Source organism: Periplaneta americana, chromosome 6 (assembly GCF_040183065.1).
Source record: "Periplaneta americana isolate PAMFEO1 chromosome 6, P.americana_PAMFEO1_priV1, whole genome shotgun sequence".
In the NCBI taxonomy this organism is placed as follows: Eukaryota; Metazoa; Arthropoda; class Insecta; order Blattodea; family Blattidae; genus Periplaneta; species Periplaneta americana.
The window spans coordinates 147,301,290-147,313,589 of NC_091122.1; the positions used below are offsets into that span (position 1 = coordinate 147,301,290).

The window sequence follows — 12,300 nt, forward strand, 5'->3', positions numbered from 1 at the left end:
TTCTCTTTTTCGGTCTTACCTACTATAGTTCAAAGTTGCAAAGAACTTACTGTAGTATGCTGTATTTAGAATTATACTACACTAATACATTTCATTTAAAGCGTGAAGGGATACATAATGCATATTATAAATTTACTGTTAGATTAGGGAGCCTCCCTCCCAATAAAGGACACCTCCCAGATGCGGACAGATTGTTACGTCCCTTCGATGTCCGTAAATGAGAGGTTTCACTGTACATAAAAAATCCAAAATGTTCTGTCATGCACTTGCGCGCATACTATACATCTGTTTATTAATAGTACTATGTATTATTATTATTATTATTATTATTATTATTATTATTAATATTATTGCTCATCACATCCATTACGATACACTAAGGGACGTAGTTTTTTCACATCCAGGAAATTGTTTGTTTGTTTTTGTTCTTCAAAATAATTTATGCCTAGAACTTTGTTAATAAATTGCCCTTTGGGGTGCTCCGAAAGGGGCGCTCCGATTCTTTATGGGGTGCTTGCGCACCCTTTTGCACCCCCTAGCAACGTCCCTGGTGATAAAGGGCATCCTTGTCATACTCCTCTGGCAATTTCACTTCCTTCAGACATTTCTTCTCCTATCCTGACTTTGACTCGTTTCATAATATAAAGATTACTGATCAGCTTTCTCTCTTTCCAATCCACACCAATGTTCTTTGGGATCCCCATCAGTTTATTCCAATTCACTCTGCCAAATGTCGTTTCTAAATCCACAAATACTATATACACTTCTTTATTCTTCTCTAGGTAACTTTCGCCGATTTTTCGAAGCAGTTCAATTGCATCTCTCGTACCTTTTCCCTTCCTGAAGCCAAACTGCTCCCCTTCCAACTGTTCTTCCATCTTAGAATATATACGTCGCTTCAGTATTCGAAGGAGAGAAATCATTTTACTTACTTTTTCATTGTTTGAAACTTTGAAAACACCTATAAATTGTTATATTTTATGATAATTTATATTTTTAAATCACACTTCAAGTACAACTCAACAATGGTTCACGTACAATAGGTTGAGAACCACTGTTTTAGAGTCATAATGTTTTTGTAAACCATGATGCTTATTAACTTTTATGATTAACCACTTCCCCGATTAACCCGAGTTAACTCGGGTTGCTAACTTGTGTCAAAATTTATTAACCCGAGTTAACACGTTTGAGTCCCATTTTCGCTGCTAAGGATTATATCCCGAATATATATGTTTCCATTCTTTCATTAACCTTTTCCTCACTAGATGGCTACAGAAGTTAGTGGTATTGCTATGTCTGGTGGTGTTTTTTGTACTTCTTCCTTGCGAGTGGAATTCTATGCTCATAAAGCATTTACACACAGTAGTGAGTAGATGCTAGTTAGTTTTGGAGGTTTCTGTTTGTGTTTAGTGTCTTTTGTGCTGTTTTGTGTAAAGATGTATCAAATTAGTGATTCGAAACTTTTGATCAGGAATATATTCCTGTAGAAGATTAGGAAATGAAACATCGGTATCAGAAGACGAAGTTATAGACCAACAAACAAATTCAGATCAGTTGATGTCGCGTCTTTTCGACAGCGGTTTGAATAGAAGACATCTGGCACCATTTCTTCTGCATCTCCGAGGTCTCCATTCCCTGAAATTTTAACATTGTTTCTGATAACGATAATTCTCAATTTTTTTAAATTATTCTTTAATAATGACCTTATCAACATTATATTCGAGGAGACGATTCGGCATGCTAATAAATGTTCACAGAATGCTGAAAATAATTCTTGGCGGCCTACTACAGACCCTAAAATTCGTGTACTTTTGGGCATAGTGATACTGCAGAACATTATTCACAAACCTGAAGAACAGATGTACTGGTACAAATATCCAATGACTGCTACACCATTTTTCCCAAAACGCTCTCATATAGGAGAGCAGATACTACTGTCCGGAATGCAATGTGCCACTGTGGGTAATACCCTGCTTTCGAGTCTATCACACGACAAGCAACATTTAACGCCTTGATAACAGCACTGGTATTGTACCTCATAAATTAAACCATAAAAAAACATAAGTTGGTAAATAGTTCAGGAGAAAATCAAAGTGGGACAACTACCAGAGCTGGAATCAAGGTGCACGAGATAACTCGGGATAATAATTCAGGTATGAATGTATGTCTATTTCATAGTGATTTTTTAGGTATGTAAGAAAATTAGTGATGTACAGTGATTCTGCAATATTAAATTACCTCTTTAGGAAAATAAAAAATATGACACTTTTTTCACAAAACTGGTAAAATATATAGTAAGGGAAGAGGTTAACTTACACACTTTACGCCATAATATATTTTCGTCCTTGACTGAAAAATAGTCATCTCCGGAGTCTTTTACAAGCATAGGCAAAGTTACAGATTTTATTGGCGACATTTTAATACAGCTTCACTAGATCACAACTGAACTCTTAACAAAAAGTTGACTTTTTAAACAAAACATTGGCATGCTATGTCGAAACAACCTAATAGAATGCAGTAAACAATACAAAACCCTCACCCTTAATCTCCGAAAGAACAGAGCTCCCTTCATGCAACATCTTTCATTTTGCATACGAACATGAAGGTACATCAGTAAAGTAAACAGCTAACGTCATCCTACGGCCAGTGTTCCTTAAACCTGTAGCCGCCTCTGGGTAATGTTTTGGTGTCCAGACTTCGTTCCATACATATCACTAGGGAGCGGATTTTTATGTGCTAAAAAATTTAAAAATATTTATTTTTTATGTGCTAAATAGTACGAAAATATTTGCTAAAAATAAAAAAAATATATATGTTTTAAATAGGTAGTAAAAATGTTTTTAAATTCGTTTACATATTGCTGTAGACGCGATCTTAAACTCGTTTTGATTTTAGGCATCTTAAGAGGCTAATATACACACGTCTTAACTTAAAAAAATGTTTCTAGCTACTGACTGACAATGTCGGAGAAAAGCTTCCTATAGCGACTCCACCACGTCTACACTACGCAACTTATGCTTATGGTCCGATAACGGGGAATCACAAGAAGATGTATTTCCTCACTTCATAGGCATGAGCGAGAGGCGAGCGATTTGTTTAAATTAAATAATGTTTATACCCGAGTTCTTATCCGTTGTGTTTCACAAACAAAGCGTGGAATGAAATCATCTTCAGCTACAATAAACATTCCTAATTATGTGTTGCAAAATCTCTCCTTCTTGTCCATGTTAATTTATTCTCATATAATAACACTGATATGCTACCTAGCAATTCTCAGAACTTGAGGCGATACTACTACAAAAATGGATCACGGATACACCACACAGCCCATATAAACACGAAGCAACCAAGAATTCTTAAAAAGATAACGTATTTCTGAGTGATATAATTGATTTAGTTTTAAAATATTTAAAAGTTCTTGTAAAAAATTATTTAAGTAAAAAAACTCCAAGATTTATGTGTTTATAATAGATTTCCTGAAAAATATGTATTTACATAATTTTTTTGTGAAAATATGTGTTTTTATGAGAAATAAAATTCGGGTTTTAAACTTGAAACTTGACATTCGGAATTTTTAACGTTGTTAATTGTGTTTTATCACATGCAAGAAAAATATTTAATTACATAGGAATCCGCTCCTTACATATCACAAATTTCATCGACACTAAATAACGTAACAGTTGATGCAGCGTCATTAAATAACCTTCTAAAAAGACCTAAAGTTAAGTGAAATTATCTCTCTTGGGAAAGGATAAGATCATGAAATCTTACTCTTACTAGAAGAAGAAGAAGACGAAGAAGAAGAAGAAGAAGAGGAAGAAAAAGAAGAAGAAGAAGAAGAAGAAGAAGGCGTATTAAGAACTTATCTATAAGGACACATTAATACGCATCTCTCGTGTGATTTATCTTTCTTTCCTTCATGTAATATTCATTTTAATTTACAGACACTAATTAGAGACAATTAGGTAAGAAGAAGAGCAAATGTGGAATGTTAATAACAGGCGACACCAAAGCGCTAAGAGAATACTTGCCAAACAGACTTTTTTCCATTACAAATCTCATATAACATCTAAGAATAGATCCCAGATCCTATTGATTAGAAGCCGTCGGGTAGGTTGTTAAAATGCGACTGCGTCTACACGTCATATTCTTCTAAGGCGATAGTCGAAACAGATCAATATGACACCGATGAGTTGTTAGCAATAATTTAATAAATAAAACATATAACCTCGATAATCCGAACGCACTACCGAATGTACAGGACCGGAAATCATAGAAAATGAGAGATTCTGCAAAAAACAAGCTCCAATGATGCTCCCTCCTCTACCGGAAGGAGTGTGTAAATGGGATAAAAGGGAATGTTAAACAGAATAAGAAAGAATGGTTTCTAACACCTATTTTACATTTAAAATAAATAGCCTTACTTACTTACTTACTGGCTTTTAAGGAACCCGGAGGTTCATTGCCGCCCTCACATAAGCCCGTCATTGGTCCCTATCCTGAGCAAGATTAATCCAGTCTCTATCATCATATCCCACCTCCCTCAAATCCATTTTAATATTATCTTCCCATCTACGTCTCGGCCTCTCTAAAGGTCTTTTTCCCTCCGGCCTCCCAACTAACACTCTATATGCATTTCTGGATTCGCCCATACGTGCTACATGTCCTGTCCATCTCAAACGTCTGGATTTAATGTTCTTAATTATGTCAGGTGAAGAATACAATGCGTGCAGTTCTGTGTTGTGTAACTTTCTCCATTCTCCTGTAACTTCATCCCTCTTAGCCCCAAATATTTTCCTAAGATCCTTATTCTCAAACACCCTTAACCTCTGTTCCTCTCTCAAAGTGAGAGTCCAAGTTTCACAACCATAAAGAACAACCGGTAATATAACTGTTTTATAAATTCTAACTTTCAGATTTTTCGACAACAGACTGGATGATATAAGCTTCTCAACCGAATAATAACAGGCATTTTCCATATTTATTCTGTGTATAATTTCCTCCCGAGTATCATTTATATTTGTTACTGTTGCTCCCAAATATTTGAACTTCTCCACCTCTTCAAAAGATAAATTTCAAATTTTTATATTTCCATTTCGTACAATATTCTCGTCACCATCACCATAAAAAACAGCTTGTTACGAAACCTTCAAATAAGCCTCGGAATGAGTTGGGAGGCCGGAGGGAAAAAGACTTTTTGGGAGGCCGAGACTTAGATGGGAGGATAATATTAAAATGGATTTGAGGGAGGTGGGATATGATGATAGAGACTGGATTAATCTTGCTCAGGATAGGGACCAATGGCGGTCTTATGTGAGGGCGGCAATGAACCTCCGGGTTCCTTAAAAGCCAGTAAGTAAGCCTAGTAGACTATACAATTTGTTCTTTTTTTTTTAGTTCAGGTAGAGTACTTCCACATATTTGATAATCCGAACGAATTGATAATCTGACCTACCCACGTCCCAATTAGTTCGGATTATCGAGAGTCCCTCTGCATGTCATTATAGAGAATTCGATTAATTTGGAAATTGAGTCGTAATGCTACAGTTAAGTACTTTAGAATTAGACTATGTTAAATTACCTGTTTATGTCTTCATACCCCGCATTTATTAATCACACTCATTTATGTATGAATAATAATGAATTCATTATGCGTTTCCCCATTATGTTTTATCGCTACTGAACGGATTGGAAACTAATTAAAAATTTCTTATTTTCCGCTATTTTATTATATAAATATGGTGTCGATCTCCTGCCTTTATAAGCACATTTTGTTTCATACGTCCAATTTGAAAATAGGTTCTCTTTTAATTCTACAAATGATGACCTCAATGTTCTCTCAGCATGATCCATTTTACATAAAATACATGCACTTTTGATTAAACTAATACTCAACAACGCAGCGCATTCACAGAACACCAATAAAGCGTATTATTGTGAAGATGAGGCTAGCCGCGTTTCGTGCCGAGATGTAGCGAATCGATACCCCCTCCCCGGTCCCCCCTCAAGCTTGCGAGTCAAGTTCGTAGCTATGCCTTTAGAGGCTTGTGGCTACAAGCCTCGCACTGAACTCTCCATTCTGGAATGACTGCCAATAGTGAACTTAATATATGGAAGGATCGAAGTGAAACTAAAGGCTGGTTCACAAAAGGCCGGGAACGGAAACGACAACGAGAACGAAATAATTTTAAACTAAATGTATTTAAATGTGAGCATTCACAATAGTTCGACGACTTCTATTTGGTAAACTACAAGACATCTGGAATGTTACACATAAGACTTACATCAAATAATTAAATATATTTGTTTATTAATGTAAAAATAAATGGAAAACTATTGTAATAAAATAAGTTTGTATTATTTAAAATCTCTACTCTGCTTATTTTATATATAAGTACTATTACCATTACACTATACATTTCTGAATAATCAACAATTGAAGGTATTTCGCCTCTGGACCTTGCACTTAAATCTTTCACAGGCATCTAACGTAACACTGTTTTTGTCAAATGTTCCTTTGGCAGGGGCGTACGCAAAGGGGGATTCTAACTCTGTTAGAGTTACAGAGTTGAACTTAAAAAAATGGCATATTTAGATTTGAGCTTTTTATCCATAACTGTTTCCCCTTCTCTAATTTTTCACTGTCAGAGTAACAAAATCTACATCGACATAAGACATAGTCCTCCTAGGTACCTCTCCTTCAATATATTCATCATATCATACTGAATCCCACAAAAATTCCCCAGTTTTCCAAATGTTACAGTTATACAATAAATTACATCCTCATCCGAATGTTGACATTTTCAATATGAATTTCTCTAGATACAGAATTATTTGTTATCATATTTTACAGAATATTGTTGTTAGTTAATTTGAAGCTACTTTCACACCTTATTTCAATTTCTCTTTTTTTTTCTTTCCCTTTGTTCTATTTTGTTTCAGTTTTTAATAAGTGTATGTTTTCTTTTCCTTGTTTATGTTTTATCAATTAATTTGTTAGTCGTGAACATTGTAATTGGGCTTTGCCTGTTATGTTCATCAACAAATGAATAAATAAATAAATAAATAAATAAATAAATAAATAAATAAATAAATAAATAAATAAATCAGTTTCATTCTTCATCCTTGGTTAGTTCCATGTTCCATTACTGTGTTTAATTAAATTTATTTCAACATATTTCATTGTTTCCATGTATTTTCCTGTTTTGTAAAGTAAAGTGTCTTACCTATTGTAGGCCTATACAAATAACTGTTGATTAAACATATATTTTAAATGATTATTGTGTAAGTGTAATAATGAGACAAGAATTTTTTATTATACAAAATTAAACAGAAGTTAAAATTTGTTAAAAATTGGATGGCTGTGAAAATATTACGTTTCAAAGATTTTATAACGATATTCGTGAATATAATATTAATAAATATACCGTAACATAATAATAATAATAATAATAATAATAATAATAATAATAATAATAATACCGGTATATAAAATTTAAAATACCAATAATGTAAATTGTAAACAATTTTAATAACAACCCTTCCCCCTTGACAAAAATCGTGCGTACGCCACTGCCTTTCTGCATACACTTAATTACATAAAAAATTAACATTTCTGTAGTTTTTATATTGATGTTAATACACCAGTCCCTAATTCTTCTTCTTCTTCTTCTTCTTCTTCTTCTTCTTCTTCTTCTTCTTCTTCTTCTTCTTCTTCAGCATTCATACGAATTATCATTACATCGGAAGTACAGGTTGTCGACCGCAGTCTATGGCATTAAAACTTGGAAAGTCAGTGATATAGCAAAGCGGGGACATACAATTAGTTCTTAGTGGTTAGGGGAATTATAAATAAATGTCGATAGTTAGTAATGAAATAATTTACAGTTTAATAAAAATGAACGTGAGACATGCCTACGTTACTTTATCTATTTGTAAATACTCGTAAAATCAGTCTTCCCTCCTTTCTTTGCTGCAAAATGATCTAGGGCAATTTCACTGAAGTTCATGCTACAAACAGCTACTTTTCAAACATGTTACAAGTGCACAAAGTTGGCCTTGTAAATCTGGCTTTCAGTTATAGCTCCCTGTGAAGCTAATTTGAATAATTTGAAAGAAAAATTGTTCCAGGACCGGATATTGAACCCGGGATCTTTGGCTGAGCTCGCAGCGCTCTGCCGACTGAGCTACCCAGGAACTACACTAGACACCGGCTCAAATTATTCAAAGTTGGCCTTGTTCCATTCTATTCCACTTGTGCGCCGTTTTGAGTAGTCGTCAGCGTGCCTGACTGCAAAATTAGTGGGCCCGAGATTAAATCCTGATTGGGACAAGTTTAGAGTGACCAGAAATGTATTGACAAAAAAAGAATAGGCCTATACTACAGCATATGCCTCAGTAAAGAGAAATGACACTCCTGTGCCTAAAGAAACAGTTGAGCGTGTACGGGCCAGTTATAAGTTCACGTTCGTGATTTCTTAACACCAGGCTGCGAAACCAATGGAATGGTGATTTTGATTACGAACTATCATGATCTCTACGCGCCCCTTTGTGACTTTTTACGTGAAGTATATGAAGGTTTCAGTGTTTATATCACCATTATCTGCCGATCTGCCAGAAATCCGGGCTCGCATCATTAACTCCTTTGCTCAAATTGACAGAAACGTGCTAAATCGAGTGTGAGACGAACTTTATTATAGAGCTCATGTGTGCAAGTCACTATAGGGGCATATATCGAGCACCTGTCACATGACAAAAAAAATTGGTGAGTTTTTCTGTGTAACTGTACAGTTTTGTGTTAATATGTCAATCTAACATAAGTTTATGTAATTAATTATGATTAGGCCTAACTTTTAAAGTACATTTTGTATAATGTATTCGGAATTTAAAAATGACAAGACATCCAATAAAATGTACGTGAAAAGTTATAAAATAAAGGAAAGAGTATAGTTGGAGATATTTTCAGATAGAAAAAAGTATAGAGTATTTGAACTTCTAAAAAAAGAATATGTCTGATCACCCTAGCCACAAGTTGCCTGGTTGAGGTTTTTCGGAGTTTTGTAATTATGATGAAGGATTATGTTTAGAGGCTGGGATACACAGTAGATCGAATTCTGTTCGCTCCGTGTGGCCAGATGACGGAAACAGAACAAGGAAGCAGTGTAAATGCTGAATTTAATAATTTAATTTAACGGAATTTTTCAAATTTAGGGTTTAAAACAAAATAAAATTCTTTGTTATTAAACAAATTGGTACATTTAAGATTGATGATGATGATGATGATGATGATGATGATGATGATGATGATGATGATGATGATGATGATGATGATGATGATGATGATGATGAATTTAAATTTCGCGGTTCTCGAAAATGTAAGTTTAGCCAATGTTGGTGAAAACATATTATTATTTAGCTCTACTTACCATTATATTTCGAAATCCATTCGTTCTGTTTGTAATGACGCTAAAATTTATTAACGTTTCACAGTGATTTTGGTACGTAACGTTGGCAACTGAATTTCACATCTTAAATACATTATTTGAAAATATGAGTATAAAGGTTGGCTATCCGTGCGTTTTTTTTTTTTTAATCAAGACGTAAAGCAGCAGCTGCAGCAGCAAGACCGTTCTTTTGTTACATTTGCTTCACCGTCGCTTTAACAGCGCTGCAACAACCGTGCAGCAAATCAAAACACCGCTTTACGAGTTTGCAGCACGATCCATCATGGCGGAATGCGTGTTTTGGTCTTTTGCAACGTTTATTATTGTTAAAATCATCTAGTAATAATAATTCCATGTCATTATCATGGAAATCGAAACTATGTAAAATGTTCGGTTCTTTCAAGGTTAAATTTATTACTGCAGTAATAGAAGCCAATATTAATTGTCCACCATTTTGCAGTCAGCTGACCTTTGTGTTTTTTTTTCGACCCTCATTTTGCTGCAGCAAAGGCATGAAGCGCTTTACTGAAGCGCTTTAAAAAAAAACGCACGGTACTGCATAATAAATTATGACGTCTTTGCCGGTTTCTGTTTGACTATGTGAATCAAATTAAGAAGTATTTCTAAAAATTAGTAAACAATTTTTAACACACACAATATAAAATAAAATAATTTTGCTTATATTCTATTAAACAAATATTAATAATAAATATCTCTTAATTTTCCTTATGACAATGATAAGTTACTTGAATGCGTTGTACAAATTTCAATACTGTAATTTTACAATGTTTGTGTTCATCATAACAGAAGTAGATCTGTAAATATAGATCAGTATGACGAAGAAATCGAATTTATATTAATATGCCGCTATTTAGTTATATTAGTTACCATTTTATGTAATTTAAATATTTTCCAATGAACTACATCGTACGAAATGTCAGTATGGCGACGAAACGTGCTGGGAGGAGTTGATCCAAGATGTTTTATATGTATTTCTGTCATGTAGTTATATTAAGTAAATGCGATACATAGTTGGACGAGTATATGTAAAAACAGTGATTAATTATGGCTGGAGTTCATCCAGAAAATGAGGAACGGTTGAATTGGATTGAGTTTTGTGACAGACATGCGAAAACTGCAGCTTCTGACTTTGCTAAAGCATTTTGTACCTACGTTAGTTCTAACCTCCCAGAAAATGCAAGAAGTACAGTGTCACATCGTGATTTCGTCCGTAAATTTGTTGACTTTTTTGTAGATCATTTTGAGGCTGAATTTACTAAGAAAAACCTCACAAATCATCACAAGGAGAAAATAGTGAATGGGAATAACATTGTCACCTCAGGACCAGCAAATCCATCGACACTACGAGCAAATAGTCACGAAGAGTTTAGTGATTACTCAGAGCATGAAGCAGATTCTCCTTCTCCAAAAACACATCATAAACCATTCTTCCGTAGACTCTCATTTAAAGGACTAAAGAAAGGAAAAGGTTTCTTTCACAAACAGCATTCAGATGAAGTAGAACTGTCATCACATCATGACAAGCATTCGAAACATGACAAACATTCCAAAACAAAATTGGCCAAGATTGTTGTAGAATGTAGGAAAGAAGGTATTGTTAACTACCTGATGGGTGAGAATATAGATGGTACTCAGAAGTGGGAAAAGTGTCGTCTGGCTTTGGTAAAAACTGTTGGTGGTTATATGTTGGAGTTCTACTCTCCTCCAAAGGTGAGCATTTTAAAAATTGTAAATTATCTGATAGGTACTGGGTTAACTTAGTATTAATTATTATGTAGATGAAATGTATCTCGAAACATTTACTCATAATTATTTACCTTAACAGCACCGTAATCCCGTAAGTTTACCAGATTTCACACATTAGTGGTGGCGTCTGATCGTGGCGATCGTGTCTCACTATGTTTTACCTTCCGCCGGTATGTTTTTTCGTAAATAAATCATTGCGAGTTGAAGGTTAGGTTAGGTTAGATGAGGGAATAGGTAAGTGACATGAGACAGGTTAGAGTGGCTTAGATCAGAGATAGCTAAGTGACAGCAGACAGGACCGTTGCTTACGAGATTATACAAACTGGCACATAGCGCTTAAAATAGGGGGTCCACACCTGTGGAGTAACGGTCAGCGCGTCTGGCCGCGAAACCAGGTGGCCCGAGTTCGAATCCCGGTCGGGGCAAGTTACCTGGTTGAGGTTTTTTCCGGGGTTTTCCCAATAGGAGCAAATGCTGGATAACTTTCGATGCTGGACCCCGGACTCATTTCACCGGCATTATCACCTTCATATCATTCAGATGCTAAATAACCTAGATGTTGATACAGCGTCGTAAAATAACCCAATAAAAAAAAATAGGGATCTGAAGTGGTTCCCACGTAATGCCAATTCTGCCGCTCGGAGCGCTGTTCGGTTCTAGAGATTCATAGCAGAACACTTAAATGACATTGAATTTGGAACATTTAAAGGACATACCGTTGGTTATTAAATGCTTCGTACAATATTTTATGTTTAGTAAACGTAATTTCAAAACTTCTACGTCTCAATTATATTAAAATGAATGGCTGTCATTATTGACATTAAAGATATTACGTATTATAAACTAGGCACTACATTCCTGTTGTTCAATTCATATACCATATCTTTTCGGAAATAATGAAAGAAACTTAATACATTTTACATGAACACTGTAGTCTATCCTTTCACGTATTTATTATTATTATTATTATTATTATTATTATTATTATTATTATTATTATTATTATTAAGATCCAGTGAATTAAGGTACTATATTATCTTCCATTTCCCTAAATTCATAATTTAATCATTTGTAAGTGAGCCTAACTTTT

At 34.6% G+C, this 12,300-nt stretch overlaps 2 protein-coding genes across 4 annotated transcripts in view; one reads left to right on the top strand and one right to left on the bottom strand.

Moving 5' to 3' along the window:
• The window catches only part of LOC138702273 (carbonic anhydrase 2-like), a 56,812-nt gene extending 55,934 nt beyond the window's left edge, over positions 1-878 (bottom strand). Inside the window, exon 1 of the mRNA XM_069829854.1 lies at positions 830-878. Within this exon, the coding sequence (XP_069685955.1) occupies positions 830-878 (49 nt within the window). The remainder of the gene's footprint in view (positions 1-829) is intronic.
• Positions 879-10,258: 9,380 nt separating this feature from the next.
• Positions 10,259-12,300, top strand: part of Lnk (SH2B adapter-like protein Lnk) — a 59,889-nt gene continuing 57,847 nt past the window's right edge. For all 3 annotated transcript variants that reach the window (XR_011332718.1, XM_069829255.1, XM_069829256.1), the window contains exon 1: positions 10,259-11,174. Coding sequence is in view for 2 of the 3 variants with exons in the window: in XM_069829255.1 (XP_069685356.1) it covers positions 10,509-11,174 (666 nt within the window). In the remaining variant the exon portion in view is untranslated. The remainder of the gene's footprint in view (positions 11,175-12,300) is intronic.